The sequence below is a fragment of the Babylonia areolata genome, chromosome 32 (assembly GCF_041734735.1).
Source record: "Babylonia areolata isolate BAREFJ2019XMU chromosome 32, ASM4173473v1, whole genome shotgun sequence".
NCBI lineage: Eukaryota > Metazoa > Mollusca > Gastropoda > Neogastropoda > Buccinidae > Babylonia > Babylonia areolata.
This window is the reverse complement of record NC_134907.1, coordinates 18,725,838-18,750,146: the sequence shown is the minus strand read 5'-3', so window position 1 is coordinate 18,750,146 and position 24,309 is coordinate 18,725,838. Positions and strand designations below refer to the sequence as shown.

General features: G+C 42.9%; 1 protein-coding gene across 6 annotated transcripts in view; it reads left to right on the top strand.

The window, feature by feature from the left end:
* LOC143276539 (myc box-dependent-interacting protein 1-like) overlaps positions 1-24,309 on the top strand; it is an 81,916-nt gene that overhangs the window by 5,599 nt on the left and 52,008 nt on the right. For all 6 annotated transcript variants that reach the window (XM_076581099.1, XM_076581093.1, XM_076581097.1 and 3 more), the window contains exons 2-3: positions 14,145-14,225; positions 17,979-18,033. In XM_076581099.1, the coding sequence (XP_076437214.1) occupies positions 14,145-14,225; positions 17,979-18,033 (136 nt within the window). The remainder of the gene's footprint in view (positions 1-14,144; positions 14,226-17,978; positions 18,034-24,309) is intronic.

Here is a 24,309-nt window from a genome sequence, read left to right as displayed (position 1 = left end):
GCAGCCATATGCATGAAAGACACAATTGATTGAAGCAGAGGTAAAGGAGCAGGGATGGAGGGGTAGAGGACCAAGCCAGGACAGCTGTGCTGGCACATAGAATACATTGCCCTTGTTTGTATTATTTTTATTTATTTATTTATTTATTTATGTAAGCTTATCTATTATTTATTCACCTTTTTTTTTTTCTTTTTTTTTTCTCAAGGCCTGACTAAGCGCGTTGGGTTACGCTGCTGGTCAGGCATCTGCTTGGCAGATGTGGTGTAGCGTATATGGATTTGTCCGAACGCAGTGACGCCTCCTTGAGCTACTGAAACTGAAACTGAAACTTGTAGTCTGCTCTGATGAACTTAAACATTTCAGTGCGTTGCTTCAGTTCTTAATCTTCTGCCGTCGCTCTTGCATGCAAATTAACAATTTTTTTTTTTTATAACAGTTGTCAAATTGTGCTTGATAAATGCTGAATGTGTTGTAACATTAACTGCTTTGTTGATACTATTGGCTGTAGACTGTTGAGTCATCTTTCTTTTGTATGTGTAGTACGTATAGTTTGCGAGTGACTGCTTTTCACCAGAATGACACTCCTGTTGTAAGGGTGTGTGTAGGTCTGGGCCAGTCTGCCCTAGCTGTCATGAGTTTGCTGGACCCCTACATTTATTTCACCAGTGATCGGGTTTCAAGGCCCCATTTTGACATGTTGTTAGACGGGCGCCATAGCTGAATGGTTAAAGCGCTGGACTTTAGATCTGAGGGTCCCAGGTTCGAATCACGGTGACGGCGCCTGGTGGGTAAAGGGTGGAGATTTTTACGATCTCCCAGGTCAACATATGTGCAGACCTGCCAGTGCCTGAACCCCCTTCATGTGTATACGCAAGCATAAGATCAAATACGCACGTTAAAGATCCTGTAATCCATGTCAGCGTTCGGTGGGTTATGGAAACAAGAACATACCCAGCATGCACACCCCTGAATGCGGAGTATGGCTGCCTGCATGGCAGGGTAAAAACGGTCATACACGTAAAAAGCCCACTCGCGTATATATATGAGTAAACATGGGAGTTGAAGCCCACGAACGCAGAAGAAGAAGAAGATGACACGTTGTTATAGGAAAGGCACATTATTTCGATTTTCCTCACTCCACCCAGGTCTGTTGCAAGTCTCCTGCTGGGTTCTTTGGCGAATTCATGGTCGATATATATCTCTTGATTTAATTGGGGAATTAGTGTCAACAGAAATTTCAAAGCCATGTTGTGATGTACATGTGTAACCATCTGTTGCTCTGAAGTACTCACTGGCTCTGAGATAATTTGCAGAGATGAGTTGAAATCTCAGATTTCTGAAGATTGTAGATCAAATTGATGTAGGATTTGTGTCTGTGCGTAAGGTGTGTGTGTGTTTGTGTGCATGTGTAGGCTAATTTCAGATCAAGTGTTGGGCTATTTACTTTCATTGGAGGTTGATTTCATGCGAAATACTTTGTGATAAAAGTTTTCTGTAAGTCATGGAGCTGATGAATTATTCATGTTGATAGCTCCACTCACAGCACCAGCCAAAAATTGCCACTATCTTGCCCTCTGATCTCAAAAGGTTCTGTCAACGTTTAGGGGCATGCACAGTGCTGATTCTGTTTCTCTCCATTTCCAAACCATCGTTCCAGTTATTTCTATTATTTCTGTTGATGATCTTACTGCTATCATCAGTTCAAATTCCCAACAACTCTGATTGGACTTTGAAATTGCGGTTGACAGTCCATGGATGACGTCAGAACGTGTGTGCATCTGGTTCAGTATAAGTCTGCTTTTACAGCCCTAAACTCGAACTGATTGGAGACAACATTGTTAGTGTGTGTGGTTTGTGTGTGAGTGTGTGCATGTGTGTGTGTGTGTTTGTGTGTATACTTGTGTGTGTGCATGTGTGTATGTGCATGCATTAAGTGTTGGGAATTTGTCATGATCACAAGAGTGATAGCATTTGTTAATTGTTCCGTGAAGCTCCATTTCCTGTGGTGTATGCTGATGTTACCTGCAATTATCAGGAATTTTCTAAACATTATGTTTTTTATGTCATATCAAAAGGGAAGCCTTTGGAGTTTCGTAGAACTATTTTTTGCTGATGTTGATTGACGTCATAACTGACACAATCAAACTTGGCAGTACATCCATCCCTCTTTCCAGTTCAGTCAGGAGCCTCGGCGTTGTCCTTGACAACACACTGTCCATGCAAAAATTTATCAGTCAGACATGTCAATCCTGCTGCTGTCAATTGCGGTGCATCAATTCCGTCTGGAAATATCTGTCCATTGATGCAGCATCTAAACTTGTCGTTTCTCTCATTCTCTCTCACCTCGACTACTGTAACTCCCTATTGTCTGGTTTGCCTGCTTCATCCATTCAGTCCCATCAGCACATACAAAACTCTGCTGCCCAACTCGTCCTCAGGAAGAAAAGATCTGAGCACATCACTCCTCTTTTGCAACATCTCCACTGGCTACGTGTCTCACACAGAATAAAGTACAAGATCAGCACTCTATGTTATAAATGTATTCACAGATCTGCCCCTTCCTATCTCTGTGGCTGCCTTCACCTCTACACTCCATCTCGCTCTCTACTATCGGCTTTGGATCTACTCTGTTAACACAAACCCAGGTTCAAACACTCGACTGTTGGCTGCCGTTCTTTCTCTGTCTCTGGACTGTGCAATTGGAATGAACTTCCTCTTTCTCTTTGTCAGGTCTCCTCACTCAGCTCTTTCAAGTCTGGTCTTAAAACCCGCCCCTTCCCTGCCTCTTCCTTGTCTTCAGTTTTTCCAGTTTGAGAGTTATGCATGCGTGTGAATGACTGGTGCGAAAGTGCTTTCATTTGTCTCTGCACAAGATTCAGCGCGATATAAATATGATAATAATAATAATAATAATTATGATAATAATAATAATCATATGTTTGTGATGGCTAATTCCAATGATGGTCTTCTTGACATGAAGCTTTGTGACACAGAGCAGCTTGTGGCTCTATTTGTTCACAGCACTTGAAGCGGGTCCGGAAGTTTTCACTGTTGGAAGTGTTTTCCTTTTGAATTAAAAAAAAAATTTCTAGATAAATTTTGCAGACACAAGGTTACCAGTTTTACTTCTGTCTGAAGCATCACTTGACCCCCAATGTGGAATTTCAAGGATACTTTTCACGGTGGTTGTGAGATTAGCAGAGCCACTGTCAGATTAGCAAAGGTGTTTGGTGGTGAGTGGACTGATGGCCTTTGTCACAGGATGCATGCGCACTCGCACACACACACACACACACACACACACACACACACACACACTTTCATAGATTTGGTGAAGGCTTGACAGAGCAAGCCACCAAACATGATTGATAGGAGACTTTTTGTTTTGTTTGTTTTCTCTCACTAAAAGATGTGTGAACAGTTTTTACCTGCCTTGTGTCCATTTCAGTGCCCTGACCATTTGGAAATTGCTGCCTGCTAGTCTGAGAAATACATAAACTTCTGTTTAGATGTTTAAAAAATCTGTTTTAAAGAAATTTTTTCTAAAGATTCTTAATTATGAGTTGGAAGTGTACATATATTACCTTTATAATACCTTGTATTATTATTTATTATGTTATTTATTTCCATGAACATTGTGATGTTATTATTATTGTGAGTATTATGAGTATTTTTGTTTTTGTTTATTGTGATCAATATTAGTAATATTATTACTGAGTAATGCTCCTGTTTTTATTTCTATTATCTTTTTTTTTTCTATTACTGTCATCCTTATTATTATAGTTGTTGTTATTGTTATCAGGTGCGTGAGAGAAGAGCTGTGGGTGTCATGGTGTAGGTGTGGGGGTGAATGGATTGATGAGTGTGGACCTGATGACACACAGTGACACTTGATGCACTCTATCTCTCAGTTCTCAGTCCCCCTATCTCAACCAACCCATCTCATGTGTGTGTGTGTGTGTGTGTGTGTGTGTGTGTGAGTGTGTGTGTGTGTTGATTTCTGTCTGGGTGCATGTGTCATTGTGTATGAATGTGTATACATGTGTGTGTGTGTGTGTGTGGAGTTGAAACGTGTGGACCGCAATCAGTTAATCAGTTGCAGGGCTATCTTGTTAATGTCTGCTTGTGGAATCTGTCTGTCTGTCTGTCTGCCTGTCTTTTTCTGTTTCTTTGTCTCTCTCACTCTGTGCCTCCCCCCCCCCTCCCACCTCTCCCCCCCCCTCCCGTCCCCTCTCTCTCTTTGTCTCCCTTTCCCTGTCCCATGTGTTCAACATATGTACACTGTCACATCCTTTTCCTTTCACCCTCGGTGTGTGTGTGTGTGTGTGTGTGTGTGGTGTGTGTGTGTGTGTGTGTGTGTTCATTCTTCAGTTTTATGTCTTTTCTTTACTGAGATGTGTGGTAGCGGAGTGGGTTAGGTCAGGCATTGGACTTGTGATCCATTGTTCACCAGAGACCAGGGTTCAACGCCTGTTTGAGCATGGTGCTGTGTCCAGTGGCAAGGCACTCCCTTCCCATTTTCCTCACTTCCTCACCTTGGTGTGAATGGGTACCTGACTTCTGTTGAGGAAGGCTGAAAAAGCAGGAAAGAGGGGATTGGGTCCCCACCTTCCAGTGCAGAGCCCTTGACACAGTGGATATGAATTCACTTCCCCATTTGCTGTAAAAAGGCTATGGAGCCTTTCAGCCTTTAACCTTTTCACTACAAGTGATATTCGGCGTGTTTGGTTGTGTGTGTGTGGTTGTGTGTGATTGTGACTGTGTGTGTGAGAGTGAGGTCATGAACCCTACCCATACTTTCAAAATAAAATATATATATATATATATATATATAAGGGTCCCAGAAAAGAAGAAGTGATGTCAGAATGTTAAAATCTGGTTAAGACTGTCTGGGTATGTTTTGGATGTTATACAACTTAAAGAAAGTTCAGTGGGTCTCTGTACATGCATGTATGATACATGTGCATGCACACACCGTGGTACCTGGGTGTGCACATCTGCATGTGGATGTTTGTATCAGCACACCCATAGGCCTCCTCACCCACACAAAAAAAAACCAGGGATTCAAACCTTGACTTTATATATATTCTGACCCAGCACTGAATAACAGTACCTTCCCCTGCCCCTCACATACACACACACACACACACACACACACACTCGCACACTCGCACACTCACACACACCATTAGAAGGTCATCATCGACAAAGAATTGCACTTAAGGGTTGTTTGAATGGTCTTACAATTACTGGGGGGGCAATCAGGAGAGTCCATGTGCTGACAGTGTGAAGTGATCCGTCAGGGCTGACATCTGTCGTCATGCCCAGATGGGGATTAGCTGACAAACACGTGACATGATGATGGATGGGGACTGTCCAGGTAGGCGGGGCAGACGATGACTGACTGTCCACTGCTCTCACAATGCTTGTCTCTTGTCAGGTTGGGTTTTGGTGTGGTGTTTTGGGGAGAAGAGTCTTCTCAGTGTTTGTTTGGAAACAGGTCAATAACAGTGATGCACCCCCCACCCCCGCCCCCCTCACCCCCCAAATACACACAGAAACTGATGGTCAAACGCATGTTTTAGTGAGTGTGTGTATATCTGTGCGTGTGTCTGTCTTTCTTTGCAGACATGAACTCCCACATGCATGTATATGTACACACACTTGTGCATGCACATGCACGCTCACATACATACATTTGTGTTCACACACACACACACACACACACACACACACACACACACACACACACACTCCCCCACCACCCTCCACACAGTGTTCCTACACCACACTAACATATATGTGTGTATCCTTATGTGTATGCACTTAAGTGCACTCACAAATGCACATGTACATGATATGTGCACACATACACATGAACACACACATGCACACATGCGTGCACACACACACACACACACACACACGGTCACGGCATGTGACATGAATTATGTCCATGACTGTCTCTGATAAAAGGAAAAAAATATATGATTGAAAAAAACGATCACCAGTTTTTGTACAGCAGGTGACAGGTATTGCCAGCATCTTCTGATAATGAGTCATACTGATTTTTTAATAATTTTTTTCTTCTTATTTATGAATGAAACCGCATATTGTTTTTATTGATCTTCATTCATAAATGTCAACACTCCCTGGTGGAGGCAAGTAGACATAATTTAAAAATCAAATTTACAAGTTAAATTGAGGGTGGTTTTTGTTTTTTGTTTGTGTGTGTGTGTTTGTTTCTCTCTCTCTCTCTCTCTCTCTCTTTCTCTCTGTCATTGTCTCAGTGTCTCTCATTCTGTGTCTCTGTCTCTATCTCTGGTTTAATCCCAGCATCTGTCTCCAACTTGGGTATGTATGTATTGTGATTAGTATTGTGTGTGACCTTTTTTTTTTTTTTTTTTTTTTTTGGTCACAGTATGTTTCCCTGTGTGAAATTCAGGCTGCTGTCTCCTGGGAGAGCGTGCAGTCACAGTGCAGCACCACCCTTTTTTTCTCTCCTTTTTTTTCTGTCTGCTTATGTTTGTTTTACTCCTGAAAGCAGATTTTTCTACATAATTTTGACAGGGACAACCCTTTTCTTGCTGTAGGTTCTTTTATGAGTGCTAAATGCATGCTGCAAATGGGACTTTGGCTTATCATCTCCTCCAAATGACTAGCACCCAGACCACCGCTCAAGGTCTCATGGAGGGGGAGTAAAGAATCTTCGTCTTTCTCGATTCTTGATTCTGTCTCTCTCTCTCTTTCTCTGTCACCATCTCTAGTGTTGTCTGAGTTTGCCTGTGTCAGATACATATATCCAGCTCAGCACTTGGAACATGACAGCACATAATGTATCACAAGCACTGCATGAATGCCTCTGTCTCTTATTATGTCTCTCCTGTTCTCTCACTCTTCTTCTGCCACTTCTCTGTTTGTGTCTCATTTCTGTCTCTTGTCTCAGCCATTGACTCAGTGATTTGAGTGTAGAGGTATAATATGTTGGCTGGAATGTCTCAACCCCCTGGGGTCTGCCTCCCACTTCTTGACAGCACATATATCATGAACGATGTACTCATACCTCATTGCTGCTCTATGTATATATGTATATATATACCTTGTAGTGGTGTTAGTCCAGCTGCCCCAGTGTGGGAGGGACTGCTCAAGGCTAATTATAGGCCTGGACAAGCAACCCCACTGCTCTTTAAAGGGGAGGGAAGATCCTCGGCCAGCTTGACTTGAGTATCATTAGGCGTCCCCCTGGGGTGTGCTCTTTTGTGAGGGTTTTTTGGGGCAGGTGTAATTGTCTGAGGGGGCAGTGGGTGGGGGGGGGGGGGGGGGGGAGCGAGGGATCATGTAACTGCCAATGTACCCTGGGAATCCCTCTGTTGCCTTGAGGCCAGTATGTCATCTGCCTGTCGGCTGGCTGACTCCTTGGAATGGCTGATGGTTTTGTTTCTCCTCCGCCCCTTCCTCCCATCTCTTCCCCCCCCCCCCCCTCCACCCCCCACCCCTTGTTGACTTTTTGCCTGGACTGTTGGGATTTGTTAATGTGGGAGTTGTGGTAGGGATGAAGGGGGTGAGATATGGCTTATTTGTGTGTGTAGGTGGGAGGGGGAGTGGGGGTAGATAGTAGCTTTGGACCTGCATGTGTGTGTGTGTGTTGTTTTTTTTTTCCTTTGTATGTGTGTATGTATTCATAAGTGTGTCTATCTGTCCATCTGTCACATCCATTCATGCCATAAATGTGCCTGTTTAGAGCATTTGACAAGAAGGTTTACATTCCTGTTTATCTGTCATCTGTTACACACATGCATACACTATGTCAATCTCTCTTAACTTTTTTTGTTTGTTTCAGGTCAGTTTAGTAAAATCCAAGTCAGAAACGCGTATATTTATTCCGAAAGGAAAACCGCAAGGAAAAAAGATGGGCAGTGAAATTATTGAGTGACTGCATGGGCAGTGAAATTATTGAGTGACTGCAGTTCCCAGGAGAAAGGGTTCTGGTTAATCTGTTGTGACAGAGATATTTGCAACAAATGGTTTTGTGCTTTATTTCATATGGATTCTGTTTGGGCTTTTTACTTTCCAGGTTGGCAGGGGAGGCTATTGCTGCCAGTTTTTGTTGTTGTTTTTTTGGCAGGGGAAGAACTCTGCCATTCTAACACACAGTGTACATGCACCACATGTTTGCAATGTAGCTTGTCGCCTCTTTGTCTCAAAATGTCACCGGGGTAGTGGAATGGTGGCCTAGTGGTAATGGAGCAAACTGGGAAACGGGTATCAACATGTTCAACCCCATATATGGACCAGGATTTTCACTCCCACCTCCCTTCAGAGTTCTCTGGACCTTGAATGGTGGTCTTGGTGCTAGTCTCTTTGATGAGATGATAAACTAAGGTCCTGTGCGCAGCATGCACTTACCAAAGCATGTAAAAGAAGCCATGACAACAAGATGTTTTTTTTGTCCATGGCAAAGCTCTGTAGATTAATCCACTTTGAAAGAAAAACAAATACTTGCAGACAGACCAAATTCAATCAGGAAAAAAAAATATATATTGGTGGCGTAGCACTGTGGTGACAGTGAGAGGACAGCCAGAACTTCTCACAGAGAAATCTGTTGTGACAAAAGTAGAATACAATGCAATGGTGGTCGTCATGTGAAAACAATAACCGGGATCAGTAATGTGAAAAAAACCCTGATATAGCTGCAGTTTGATGACTGGTTGGAATTCATCTCCCCTTATTTAAAAAAGATTTATTTTTAGATTAAGGTATGTTTGATAAAAAATATTGAACTGGGCGCTCCCTGTTAATGACTGATCAGAATTCATCTCCCCTTGTTTAAAAAGATTAGTTTTTGAATTAAGATATGTTTGATGAAAAGAAATACTGAACTGGGCCAGCTCCCTCAGATACATAGATGGCATGAAGTTAGCCACACTTCAGAAGTAACAATTATGAACAAAGGTACGGATGAGAAACAGTGGATGTTAAGGAAGTATTTCTGTATGCAAGCAGCTGACCCAACAGCCATTGATTAAGTTTCTGGGTGTCCAGGTCACTACAGCACAAAGAAACCATTGTGATGGTGTATCAGTGCGATTTGTTCATATATGGATATCTACAGGAGGAAGGAAATGTGTGATTTTGGTGATGAACGATTACCATGATAAACAAATCAATTGATGCATGTGATGGGAGTGTCACACACTGCCCTGCATGCCTGTGCGTCCTGGTGGCAGTGTTTTCAGGCGTAGGATAAAAAATTACCCTCCCATGACATACTTACCCAGGGGAATATTTGTTTGCCTGAAACATACTAACAGCTAGCATTGGCAAGCAGGGGTAACATTGTGTTGCGGCGTTAGAGGTGTGTCCTGGGTTTATTTGTTTAAAAAAAAAAAATTCTCCAGATTGTCTTCCTTTCAGGCTCCATAGGATTGTAACTGACTGCACATGTAAAAAAAATTTGATGACAGTGGAAGTTTTCAGCTCTGATGTTTTGTTCCCACATGGTTGGTTGAGCTTTATAATGGAGAAAGAATTTTGACAGGAACTGAATGGGGAAGATCCCCCAAACACAAGATTTACCCTGGTGAGAATTATGATAATGCTTGTAGACATATGTATATATATGTATATATATATATATATATATATATATATATATATATATATATATATATATATATATATATATATACACACACACATATATATATATTCCTCCCCCACACATACCCCATTTTTGTGTGACTCTTAGTTCCAGTGCATAATTGCTGTAAACTTTGAGGAGAGCAGTCTGAATATGACACAGAAATTTGTTTGAGGCACAAGATATGACACCATTCCCCACAGGTCCTTTGTTTGAGACCATAAACCAAGGTCCTGTGTGTGGATACACGTGTTGAGTCCCTTCACTGACGTTCAGAAGAGAAGGCCAGTTTGGCCTGTACTTTGTAGTAGGCATATGGTGTGGATGACACATATTCACATTGCATGTATCTCACAATGTACCACTGCCTTAATGGTGGATTAAAAATGATTACATATATGTATATATATGCAAAAAAACAAACAAACAAAAACTGCACCCATCATAGGACCTCGGTTTATTGTCACATTCAGAAGGTTAGCACCCAGACTCCACTCAAGGTCCTAGTGGAAGGGAGGGGGCAGGGGGGGGGGGGGACCCTGGTCTGCATGTGGGACTGGAACCTGTGGACACTGGTTTCCTGGTCATGTGCTTTACCCACAAGGCCACTGTGCTCCCTGTGGCTGTGTCCTGGGCCCAGTGTGGGAAGAGACACCCAAACCATCCATTAGCCAGGACTTGGCAAAGGCAAGGCAGCATTGAAAAAAAAGTGTTCCTCAGGCTGGGGAGAGGTGGGCATGGAATGTGGGCGTGGCTTGGTTCTGGGAGTAAAGACCTGTTGATTGTGAGGAAGGCCAGTGATGGTGTTTGCTGAGGAGGTTGTAAGCCGTAATCTTCAGCGGGTGTTGATGACTCCCTTCACACAAGTTCCTAATAGCTGTCAGTTCCTGTGTAACTACCAAACAAATGGGTCTATTTTGGGGTCGGTGTGGGGGTGTGGGTGGGTGTCCTAAACAGTATGTTTGTGCATGGAGATGTGTGCAATTTAAGCATAGATGCTCAAGCTTGGCTAGATGTGTGTGGGTGTGCACACCTTCGAGCACTCAAGTGTATGTGCGCGCACACACACACACACACACACACACACACACACACACACACACAAAGTGCACACATGCATAACACCCTTTGACCAGGTCACCAAAAAGAAGTGAAGGAAATGTAACAACCAACAGGGAAGTTGTTCAATAATGCGAACATCTACAGTCAAATTCCACAGAGATACTTGGCATTTATATACTGTTGGTTGTCAGGAGGTGAACTGGAAAGGCTTTGCCAGAGTGAGGGTGGCCAGCCACTTGGTTCAAAGGAAAAAGAACAACACACTCACACACACACACACACACACACACACACACACACACGGATGGTCTTATGTTTTCGTTTTTTGTCACATTAGATTTTGTACATTGTGAAGTTTGGTCAGTTCTCTCAAGCCTAGGAAGCTCCATTCATCACGACAGTGTAAGATCAGAAGCCACATTTGGGTGTGCATGCAAACATTTTACATTTGAGTGAGTGTGTGTGTGTGAATTTTGCACACACAAAAAAAGAAAAAAAAAGACTTTAGTTGGAGGAGGTTGAACTTTAAGTCTTTATATATATATGGAATATATTGTATATAACGATGGAAGAGCTGTTGATTTGTGCTTGTTTTTTCCCCATGCTCTTATGATTTTCTGTTCTGTATAATTAGTTGTTGTTGGTTGTTGTTGTTTTTTTAAGGACATTGTGATTACTTTAAATGAGAGATCTTGTGTGCTGCGTATGAGGCCATATTCATCTCTTCTTTCTGGATCACTTAATTTTTTTGATGGGGGTGAGGGAGTAAGGGGGGGGGGGGATTGCTTGTTTGTTTTATCATGCATCACTTCTCCAATCTCTACCTTTCTAGCTTCTGTTTCAGTTAGCTCCCCACCGCCCACCTATTCCCCACCATTCTCTCCTGGCCTGTCCCTGCACAATCAGCCCCATAACCCCCTCCCTTTCTGCACCTCTTCCTTTCCCACTCTCCATTCCTTCCTCCCCTCTCTCTTCTCTGTCTGTGTATTATCTATTCTGTCTCTGATGTAGGTTTTTTTTTTTTTTTGTTGTTTTTTTACAGACTTTCCTAACTTTTCCAGTTCACCTTCATTGTTGTTTGTGTTGCTTTGCATTGCTTTGATTTGTGTCTCATTTCTCTGGTCTGTGTATTATTGTGATATATATTATGAATTTGACCCTTTTTCATTTGCCTTTAGGGCTTCTTGCAGCAATGCTCATGGGTCTTTGTCTGTGTCTGTCTGCCTGTCTGTCTGTCTCAGGGTCTTTATTATCTCTCTGAGTCTGTCTGTCTGTCTGTCTGTCTCTCCGAGTCGGAGTCTTTCTTTCAATCCCCTCTTCATATATTGCCTATTTGAGGAGGACCAGCACACAGGTCAGGCATGGAAAACATGTAGAGGCCAGGGAAATTTCTCCAGACAGTTGTAGCTGGAGGCTAACCACAATAACCTTCTGAATACTGGCATAGAGACTATATCATATGCCTTACTGTAGCCATGTGTTTGAATGTGAAAACCTTGTGGTTGCTCATCCATTGTCAAAATGGCAGGGAGGCATACTTTTGCCTTATCAGAAACCCTGACTTGGGTAAGCCCCCTTTGGCTTTTGGGGGTGATGTGTGGGGAGGGGTGTGGGGTGGACAGGCAGTGTCTTCCCCTGGAGGGAATGGAGAGCACACAGGTAGTGTGTAACATGAGAAGCTGTTACAGTGCCTCAGCTGTGTGGATGGCTGCTGTGTCTTGTTGGAAAGAAACAGTTGGGCGTGTTTTACATTCCATGACTGGTTGGGAAGGCATTGTTCTTTCATCCACAACTGGTTGTGTGTGTGTATTTTCCTGTTCCATTTGTCCTGGTATCCCTTTCGCACTTGGGTTTGAAGGGTGAGTGCAGAAGCCGATGACTGCATGAATAACAGCAGTTCCTGCACGGCTCCATTTTTTCAGACTGGTTTGGCCAGTACCCCCCCTTTTCACCTGCACACCCAAGCCAGCCTTTGTTGCGGTTGAGCAAGGTCTAGCAGTGCACAGAGAGCTGTGAGTGTCCTGTCACCATGAGGCCACTCCTCTCATGAGACCCTGCACCACTGCTGAATCCAACTTTTTATCATATTATTTGCTCTGGTTCTGTGCAAGCATGCCACCAGCTGCAAAGTCCTGTACCGAGGAAAGTAGTCATGGGGAAGTACATCAGGAGAGTATGTCACTACATCCATCCAGCAACAGTTTCCATGAATCTGCTGATGCTGGTGGTTCTGTTCAAGAACAGGCCACAGGTCTTGAAAGTGAAAGTGAAATCAAAAGTGAGCAGGGCATGAAGAGTGACTTTTTTCAAGGCATGTGTGTCATCCCTAAGACACAGTTGTTAGTTTTAAACTCCATGAAGGTTGACATGCTTCATTTAGTAACCTACCTTGGTGTCTTCCAGGCCTGGGAGTTGCAGACACCTGCAGTGTCAGAAAAGCTTTCACAAAGCAGGGTGAGACTGGCTGAAAATCACTATGGTCCTGGTCCTGAGCATGATACTAACAGATTGGGAAGATTTAAGATTGCTTGGGCTAAAAAAAAAAATGACCCCAGTCAATTTGGATTTGTGATTGAATTCAAACCCACAAGCTCCCTTTTGTGGTTCAAAGACATTAACCACTTCATCATTAGCCATAGCAGCTAGTTTTGACAACATTTAGAGAAATGTTAAAAAATAAAAGATTTATAACAATCCAAGATATACAGTTCAGCTCAGTTTATCCATTGTCTGCCTTTGCAACATTTCACATTAAATGAGATGTTAAAACATTGGCATCTATTCACCAGACCACCCCCCCTACTCAATGATAGAACAACACACAAGTTGAAATAATCATTTGGATTCACTGATTCCAAATGACTGCTTGTTTGAAGTTTGATGTCACAGAATCTTTTATTTATTTATTTATTTTATTATTATTATTATTTTTTTTTTTTACAAAATAGCTATTGTTCATCATGTACACATGCTGTAGGGGCTGTACATTTCATCTGCCCACAATGCATCGTAGGTCAGGAACCCAGTGGACATGGATAGTAATCTGGTTCCTTCTGTTCTGGACTCAAATTCAGGTTGAAATGAAAGCATCAGTCAGCAGTTACTTGGTTAGGATCACAGCTAATGAGTTTGTCACTTATGTAATGTGTGTGGTTTGTTTTCCAGCAACATCCAAATACAGTACCTGCTTTTTAAAAGAATGTTCTTGCACTAGTTGCAGCCAAAATAGCACAAACAGTGCATAAAAAAGGAAAAAGAAATAAGACAGGTGGTTTTGAATTTTTGTGAATATAACTAAGATTTGTGTGAATATAACTGTAAATGTATATTAAATTTGATGATAAAAAAAAACTTTTTTAAGTGATGACTAAAAGGGATACTCATCATACTGTGAAATCTTTGTGTATTGTAGTGTGTGTATTGTTTTTTTGTTTTTTTTCAGGTGCTGCAGACACTGGGCAAGGCGGAGAAATACACAGATGAAACGTTTGACGACCTGGTGCAGAGGACAGAGAAGCAGCATGTGAGTGTCTGTGATGTGCGGTGTCCTGGTTATGTCTGGTCTTGGTGGTCTTGGGGGACAGTCCCTTCAGCTTGCTGCCTCTCTAGCTCTGTGACTTTCCTGCTAGGTCTCTGTCTGTCTGGTTCATCTGTCCTCTCATGACACTGTTCTATATTTCCTGTCTTCTCTCCCTCTCTCCCTCTCCCCCTGTCTCTGGTTTTGTATTGTTTTTTGTGGGGGGTTTTCATGTCAGTCTGTATAGTTCAAATCTCTTTCTGTTTCTGTTTCTCTGTGAGTAAGCCTGCCTCTTGCTGTCCACACTTCCCTCTATAGCATTTCTCTGCATCCTCCACTAAACTTGTCATTTCTTTCTTCTTTTTTGTCCCCCCTTTTTTTTATACTCTTTAAAACTAATGCATGAGTAGTTGTGACACACATGGCCGGCAGACCCTTCCAGTCCAGTTGGTCACTGTTTTGTCGCTTGGCTTCTGGCGGTGCGTGAAGATTTCAGCAGCCCTCTGCTGCCCACCCAGGCTACCTGACTTGGCACAGTTCTGGGTGGGAAAGGGGTGGAAAGGGGGAGGGGGGGGTGAAACATGAAAGGAGGGTGACACCTACTGCAGGTAGGAAAACCGGACTTAAAAAGAGTTGAGACATTTCTTCAGGGCTGGTGTTTCTCCTTTTCCATGACTGTGTTGGGTTTAAAACTCACCCTTTGTTTTGTTGTTGTTGTTGTTTTTCTTCCCCTCTTTGAAAACCTGGGACTGTTTTGTTTTTCTTTTCTGGTGATTTAGTGGTCACTGGTTGATGAGCTTTCCCTTTGAACAGAGGCCTCTGGTTGTGGCCATGAATGCTAATGATCTGAATTAAGTCTTTAAGGAGGGGTGTGCACAGGTTTCAGTGTGTGTGTGTTGTGTGTGTGTGTTGTGTGTGTGTGTGTGTGTGTGTGTGTGTGTGTGTGTGTGTGTGTCTTTCTGTCTGTCTGTCCACCATCCAATGCAATGCACATCCCTGAATTGCTGGACTGATTGATCCAAAGTCTAACCCACAGGCTACATGTGACTTGTGCTGTGTTTTGCACAGAGAACTGAGAGATGGAGGACATGTGGGTCATAGCGGACAGTCTCAGATTCAGAATCGCTTTGTTATCTCAGTTGGAGAAATCGAAAGATGTGAAGTCTGTCACACATACACATCAGAAGGGGAACAGTAGAAGTTGCTATGCAATACAAAAACTAAAATATATTTATTTTTAAACCACCAACACCACCACAACTTACACACAGCAGATTTAAACCAAGCTATATTTATTTTTAAATCACCACCACCACCACAGCATACACACAGCAGATTTAAAGCAAGCCTGTTAAAATCATATCACCGTTCCACTATTCAAATACACACAAGCAAGCACACACACAGACACAGATGCAACTGCACACACTCACGCACAATCAAACTACGTTAAGTTGTAAAATGCATAACGAAGTTAAAGCAAACCCAACATAAAAACATCAATTTCCACAGTAAAATTAACCTTTCTATAAAAATTACACATCTGAACTCAAATTCAGCATTAAAAAAAAACAAAAAAAAAAAAACAAACAAACAAAAAACACACATCAATTTCCTTCAGGGGAAAAAAAAAGGTCATGAGGCCCTGTGTGTACACACAGTAAACAGAACCACCCGTCAGCCCAGTGTGTGCTTCAAATTTATACAGGGGAGAAAATAGGCAGTGGGGAGGAAGTGCTTGATGGCACTAGGCTATTGTCCTGGGAGGTGTCAGGCATAGTTGATGTTCTGTAGGAATGAATCTAACTGAGCATTGGCAAGTCTTGTTTGTTTGGTTGTTTTGTTGTTTTTTGCTTGTTTGTTGGTTGTCTTTTTCTTCCATTTTTTCCCCCTCTCTTTCTCCATTCCTTCTCTCCTTCCTGCCCGCCTTTCATGTTTAACAGGTAAGTTTTTCATAGATTCGAAAGAGAAGGCACTGGTGTTGCTCATTCCCAAAGGCAATGCAGATTTGGTTTAGCTTTAGCTCTGGCTCTGACCTCTTGTTTTGTGAATGTCAGTGACACTGGATACCGGATCTGTCTGGGAGGAAACAGGGTAGTACACCTATTGACAATATATACATATCTATAGATAATAGATATGTGTGTGTGTGTGTGTGTGTTTTGAGCGGTGGCCTGGTGGTAGCGTGCCTGACTAGGAAGCGAGTGTTCATGGGTTGAAGTCTCTCGCCAGATCAGTCATTTTACTCCCCATCCACTTGACCTAGAGTAGTGGTGTTTCAGATGAGATGATAAACCAAGGTCCTGGGACGCTCATGTGCAGCATGTACTTATGCATATAAAATAAGCTACGGCAGCAAAAGGGTTGTACCTGGAAAAACCCTGAAGAAAAACCCACTTTGACAGGAAAACAGTACTCTCACAGACTGGAATAAAAGGATGGTGTATCACTATAATGATGTGCTCTCCTGGGGGAGACCATCATGAATTTCACAGAGAGAAATCTGAGTATAAAAGACAAAAAACAAAAACAAAAAACCAGTCCGTACATGGAAATGGACCCCATGGACAATCACTTTCCTAGTTGCGATTATGACCGCAAGGCCACAACTGCTGTCGTTTGTGACCCAGCATTTCTTTTGTTTCCTCTTTCTCCCAGTTTCTGCTCTCTTGGTCTGGCTTTGTTGTGGTCTTTGGACCTGGAGACATGTGACTCATTAGTCAGCTCTGTGTAACATGAGAGCCTGTGCACTCATCTGTCTTGTTTAGGGCAAACATGATCACTGTAAGTGTGTTGGTGCATCTGCTGTCTTCTTGTGTACGCACAGACTCACACTCACACCCGGATGCACTCTCTCTCTCTGTGTCAGTTTCTGTTTCTGTCTACCACCCCCATTTCTCTGTCATTCCCTAAGTTGGCATGTCTCTTCATCCCTCTGTTTGCATATGTGGGAGGTGGGGGGGGGGGGGGGGGGGGGATTGGGGGGGGCAGTTGTGAGTCTGTCTCTGCATCCTTTTGGGGTTAGGTAGGGGTGGTGCACTTGTGTAACTTTTTAACATTTCAAACAATGGTTCTGATTTGAAATGTCAAGCGTGTGTGTGTGTATATATATATATATACATACATATTATGATGATTGTATTCATAGTCTTTTCACCTGTATACTCATTTCACGTACCAATGCTGCATTAGCTCAGGAGAATATTTCTTCTCCCTCCTCTCATTTTTCTGAAAACTCTCACTGTATAGTTTTTCAAAATCAGCTCAAGTTCATTATTTAATGTGTGTGTGTGTTAAACTAGAAAAAATGGTACATAGTCATTATGTGCCTGCATTTGCATGTGTCTGTGTAAAAATCTTAAGGTATTCATTTTGATTCAGCTTCATCAAGCCTCTGACATTAAACAGCTCTGTCGCATCACAAGACGAGTTACATCATGTCATAATGATTATGTGTTGTGACACAGTTGGTTACTTAGATGAAAACAACTAAAAAGAAGTTAAATAAAAATGTGAAAAGCAGTGATAGGTTTTTTTTATATATTATTTTGTATAGCTGAGATGACGTGAGTGATTGTGATTCTGTCACATGATGTTGTGGATATTCCAGTGATGTTTATCAGTAACCGAATGGCTGGTTATGAAGTGGTGGTGGTGATGGTGTCGTGGCCCATCAAGTGATGGTAATCAGTGACAGTGGTGTCGTGTAGTGCGCGTTGCTCAGCGTTGCTGAATGGTGCTGGTTGCTGGCTGTTGCAGGATGTGGCTCACCATCTACAGAAGGAGATCAAGAGCTACGTCAGCTGCATGAGAGGTGAGTCAAGGACAAGAGTCACGGTCCCGTGCCATGGCCTTTCCTCCCCTGTGTTCACCCTGGGGTTTTTTTTCTTTTTCTTTTTTGTTTGTTTTATTTTGTGGTTGTTGGTGGTGGTGTTTTTTGCCCTAAAACCCACCCCTTTCAAAAGAGTCCCGTCCATCTCTTCCCTCTTCCTGGTCAACAGTTTCTCCAGCTTTTATAAATTTTCTCTTTTATTTCTTGGAATGATATGAATATGGAATCAAGAGTTATACATGTGCGTGAAAGCACTTTCGATTTTTCTCTGCACAAGATTCAGCACTATATGAAATATTATCAGTTATTTTATAAGATTTGGGGGGGGGGGGGGGTGTATAGGTGTATAATTTGTTTTGGGATGAGTGGGATAGTGGTTAAGTATTTGTGTTTTTTTGTTTGTGTGTTTTTTTTCTGTAGATCCGTTTAGAAAAGAGAGTGAAAAACTTAGGGATCCAGGGATTATTTTCATTGACTACAGGACTTCCTCCTCTCTGGAAATTAGAAATAGTTTGAACTCTGTCTCCAGGCAGACAAAGAGAGAGAGAGAGAGAGGGAGAGAGAAATAGGAAGAAAAAAAGAGGGACATAATCAGATAATCTGTGTGTGTGTGTGTGTGTGTGTGTGTGTGACTGTTTTCATATGTTTGTGCATGTATGTGTGTGCGTGTGTGTTAATTTTTGGACAGTGATTTTTTACAAGTGCTGAACCAAAATCTGAACAACTTAGACAAACAGACGGTGTGTGTGTGTGTGTGTGTGTGTGTGTGTGTGTGTGTGTGTGCGCGCGCGCACGCGTTAATCTGTGGACAATGATTTCTTAAAGTGCATAACCAAATTCTGAACAACTTAAACAGGTGTTGTGTGTGTGTGTGGGGGGGGGGGGGGGGTAATCTGTGGACAATGATTTCTTTCAAGTACTGAACAAGTTAGACAAACAGATGCATAAAAATGATCACAGTGGCAAGGCAAAGGAAGTGATTTTTGTCAGATATACCTAAAGGGTAATCAGCAATTATTTACTGTTACAGCCGTGACTTGGTCCTTTGTCCATATATGATATCATACTGTGTGTGTGAGTGTCCGTGTGTATGACTGTGTCCTTTGTTCATATCAATAGAGTCTGTGTGTGAGTGTGTGTGTGTGTGTGTGTGTGTGTGTGTGTGCATATGACTGTGTGTGAATGCATGCATATTTCAGTTTACAAGGAAGTCATAGTCACGATAGTGCAGCTGTTAATAAGTGAAACAGAAATCACAAGACACTTGTATTCATTGTTAGGGTATGTTAAAAGTTAGAGCAAATGATGAGTGCCCAGTGGCAGCTGTCAGTCGGCTCCACCCAGATAGGCAGCCTGTTGTGCAATAGCCGATTGGTTAAAAGAGTTGCACTTTCAATCTGATGATCCCGTGTTCGAACCTCTGTAACGGCACTTGGTGGGTAAAGGGTGGAGATTTTTCCGATCTCCCGGATCACCATAATTATGTCCCTGCATGTGCCTGAACTCCCTTCATGTGTATACGCAAGCATAAGATCAAATGCGCATGTTAAAGATCCTGTAATCTATGTCAGCATTCTGTGGGTTATGGAAACAAGAACATACCCAGCTTGCACACCCCTGAAAAGGGAGTATGGCTGCCTACATCAGTACATGGCGGGGTAAATAAACAAAACAGTCATACACAAAAATGTTACATGTCTGAGTGTGTATGCGTGCGTGATTTAACCTGACTGAATGACACAGGAAAGGAATGATGAGCGCCTAATGGCTGCCGACAGTCTGCTCTACCCACGTAGGCAGCCTGTTGTGCAATTGACCCTGTGTTTGTAAAGCACTTAGAGTTTGGTCTCCGACCGAGGATAGGTGCTAAATAAGTATCCATATCATATCATCATCATATCATATGATCAGGGCTTGTGCTTAGTCCACTTCCAGTTCGAAATGTTGCAAACTGCACCCGCAATGGTTTCACATGTTGGGCATAATAAACTTTGTGTTAACCTTCTGCCTGTCAATACTCTATGCAACTCCTATTTTTATAAAAGCACATCCACCATGGCATTGTAGTAGGAACCGTGGCAGTGGACGATCCTGATCCAGTGACCACAAGTGATCAAGGTTCAAGGTCCTGTTTCAGCTTGGTGTTGTCGTCCTTGGCAAAGGCACTTTCCTCACTGTTTTCCTCACTCTTCCCAGGTGTGAATGGGTACCTGACTTTGGTTGCAGAAGGGTGAAATATTGGAAGGAAAGGATTGGAGCCTGCCTTTCTGTGTGAATTCACAGCTCTGATAGCCGTAAAAGGCTATGGGACTTTTTTTTCTTTCTTTTTTTTTTTTTTTTAAATGTAAAAATGAATGAAAAAATATGTTTTGGTTTCTACCTGCGCTGTGTGTAGCAACGTTCAGCGTCTGTCAGGACAGCTGAAACATTGATCGTCCTGCACACACCCTCAGTATCCACACACACACACACACACACACACACACACACACCACATGGGGGGTGGCCTGATGTCGTGTACTCATGCATCGTCATGCCTGCCTGTTTAATGAATGAATCAGGGACATAGCCCATGCAACAAACTGCATGCTTCAGCAGAGGTTGTTTTTTGTTTTTTTCACTGTGAGGTTCGAGTAATTGATCAGTGGTAACCTGGTGAGACACGATCAGTTGCATTGATGTTGTTGAGGTGCAGGCAGGTTGCTGGTCATTGATTTAACATCTATTCACTGAGGTGATTTTTAGATGGGTAAAAGAAAGATGCATGGACTCATGTGTATGTGCATGAGTACATGCTCAAACTGTACATGCTTACATGTATGTAACAGGAGGGGTGGGGGGTGGGGGATCAGAATAATGCTGAAGTGCAAGTGCTGTTACTGCCCCTGTGGGTTGCCTAGGGCTCTTTCAGTATAAATAGTATCCCCACCTTCTGGAAATTCTGTGCTGGAAATTTCCTCTTTTCTAGCACTTGATTTGTTTCTGGCTTTTTTTTCTTGTCTTTCTGTTGTCTCCTGTCTTAATTTACCTGGTCCATTCACCTATATTTCTTGAAAGCCTTATGCTTTATCTTTTTTTTATTTTCAATTTGATTGTAAGGCGTTCCAGCAGACAACATCAGTGATAGATTATACAAACAGAAACTTTCACGGTATGCACATTCCCGCAAAACAAAGTATGGCTGTCTAAATGGTAGAGGTTAAAACTGTCAAACACGTTAAAAGCCCGCTCGTACCATACAAACGACCGACTGTGTAAGTCGGTGGAAGTCAACTGGTGGAAGTTGGTGGAAGTCAACGGGCAGTCCACAGACACAGAAGAAGTAGTATGTAAGTAACCCTACACTTTCCTGTCCTTGGGTCAGTCTGACCTCTGCTCCACTCAACTCCCACATACACACTTCTACCACAGCTTCTGTTTTTTGCTGTTTTCTTCAGTGCAAGTGTTTTACACCCAGTCAACCTATGTGCCAGAGACAGCAGTGTGTTCATTAACAAAACAGAGTTTTATCTCCCCAACAATCAGGGCGGAAGTGGAGTGGGGTGCTTTTTAAAGAGAAACTTTTATCTGCTGGTCAAAAGTGTCAACAGTGAAACAGTGATAGTCTGTTGTATTGCATTGTATTGTATTACTTTTTGTTACACACGATTTCTCTGTGTGAAATTCTGGCTGCTCTACCCAAGGAGAGCATGTTGCCACAGTGCAGCACCACTCATACTGTTTTGGGTTTGTTTTTGTTGTATTTTATGCCTGCAGTCGGTGAATCGGTTGGTTTTTTTGGGGTTTTTTTTTGTAGTGCATAATCTTGTGTATTGAAGGGTCAGTGCGCTGTTCACACTCCACTCACACAATTTATGCACTAACAGTAACACTGCACACCATAAACTAGTCATCCACTCACACAGCCTGTAGCATAGCTAAGGGAATGCTTGACAAAATAAATATTCCTTTTTTTCTCTCTTCTTTTCTTCTTCTTTTCCTTCTCTCTCTTTCTCACTCTCTCTCTTATTATCATTATTTGTGTGTGTGTGTGTGTGTGTGTGTGTGTGTGTGTGTGTGTGACCTCAGTTACAGTTGAGGTTGTCTCTAAATCCAGTGAGAGTTTTACACAGACTGGATGGTAGCATATTCAGATGGGGGGGGGGGGGGGGGGGGGCAGTGAAACTGAAACAATGCTTCCTGACTGTCTTCTTTTTACGCTTTGGAAGTTTGAACAGCTTGGGGCTGGAAGAACAGAGACTGAGAGAGCACGAGAAGGGTGGCATGAAAAAGGGAAGCAGACAGATTCAGCACAAGTGCCTTGTGAAAATAGCGATCAGCAAGAACTGCAGCTTTTTATATACTGACATTGAATTTTGACAGAGGAGGAAGACGGGCGCAATAGCCGAGTGGTTAAAGCGTTGGACTGTCAATCTGAGGGTCCCAGGTTCGAATCACGGTGCCGGCGCCTGGTGGGTTAAGGGTGGAGATTTTTCCGATCTCCCAGGTCAACATATGTGCAGACCTGCTAGTGCCTGAACCCCCTTCGTGTGTATATGCAAGCAGAAGATCAAATACGCACGTTAAAGATCCTGTAATCCATGTCAGCGTTCGGTGGGTTATGGAAACAGGAACATACCCAGCATGCACACCCCTGAAAGCGGAGTATGGCTGCCTACATGGCAGGGTAAAAACGGTCATACACGTAAAATCCCACTCGTGTGCATATGAGTGAACGTGGGAGTTGCAGCCCACGAACGCAGAAGAAGAAGAAGAAGACAGAGGAGGAAGCAATGGGTTGTCAGTTACCTTCCCTTCCTTGTCATATCTCGGTGACCACTGTCAGGGGGGATGACTGACAGCTGTGATGGAGTTGCCCCCCTTGTGATCCCCCCCCCCCCCCTCCCCGACCCCCATCATCACCCTGCCTGTCCTCTGTCAGTCAGGTGACAGTGGCTGCAGGGGCTTTCCCCGCTCAGGTTAAAGACCCCATGAGCACGAAGGTATTGTCCCTGGCGGTTTATTTTGTCATAACAGAAAAAAAAACCTCCCACATTTGAAAGATCAGCAAATGTGGGAATGATGTGTGCTTGCACAGGGGATTGGTGTGAAAAGAGCGGCAGTTCTTCAAGAAACAAGAAAAATTAGATTGAGAGGGTGAGCCCAAGACTTAAGTCTTCACACACACACACACACACACACACACACACACACATACACACACACTCATATGCAGACATTGATTATAGCACTCCACTTTCCTCCAAAGCAAACAAACTGCAGGTGTGTGCATGTGTAGAGATAGGAGTGTGTGTGTGTGCGCATGCACATGTGCTTAGAGGAGAAAGAGGGGGATGGGGTTGAGGGGGGTGATGAGAGAGGTGGAAGGTGAGGAGGACCAAGGAAGCATTAATGAAAGGGAGGACAGGGAATGGGGGGGTAGAGGTGGGGGTACTGGTGAAGTGAACAGGACAAGAGAGTGGCCTGTGCAACAGCTGTGGAGAGTGACTGAACAGGGGTTGAACTTCATGATTCCTCTCTGTCTCTGTTTCTGCTGCATATGGGGCTGTGGCTTTAATGAATAAATCATCTGAATCTGAATCTGAATCTCTGTTTCTGTTTTTGTCTGTGCCTGTCTTTATCTGTCTGTCTCTTTCTGTGTCTGTTATGCCTGTCTCGAATTCTCTCTGTGTCTCTGTTGTGTGTGTGTGTCTCTGTCTCTGTCTTTGTCTCTGTCTCTCTCCCCCTTTCTTGTTGAGAGAGGCGGAGAGTCAGGAGGACCAATGAAGCATCAGTGAAAGGGAGGACAGGGGGGGGGGTATGTGTTAATCACAACCAGACAAAAGAGGCAAAACGCTATATATAATTTTCCTTCCATCCAAATTAAAGGCAAACCTATTGAACATGTCAGTGATCATAAAGTTCTGGGGATCATAATTGACAACAATCTCACTTGGAATCCTCACATAATTTCCCTTTGCGAAAAGACAGCCCAGAAAACCCATCAGCTATCCAAAATCAAACATTTCCTTGACCTTCATTCACTGATATAATTTTTTCAAGCGCATATCCATTCTACAATAGATCATGCATCAACACAATGGGACTCTGCAAGTGCGAACACATTGAAGCCATTACAGAATCTTCATAAACGGGGGCTCGAGCTGGTACTCCTTGAAAAGACTTCCCTTTTAGACTCAACTATAAACAAGTGAATATTCTCCACTAATCCGTGGATGAGAGTACAATAAAGGAATCATGATGCAAAAGATTATGACA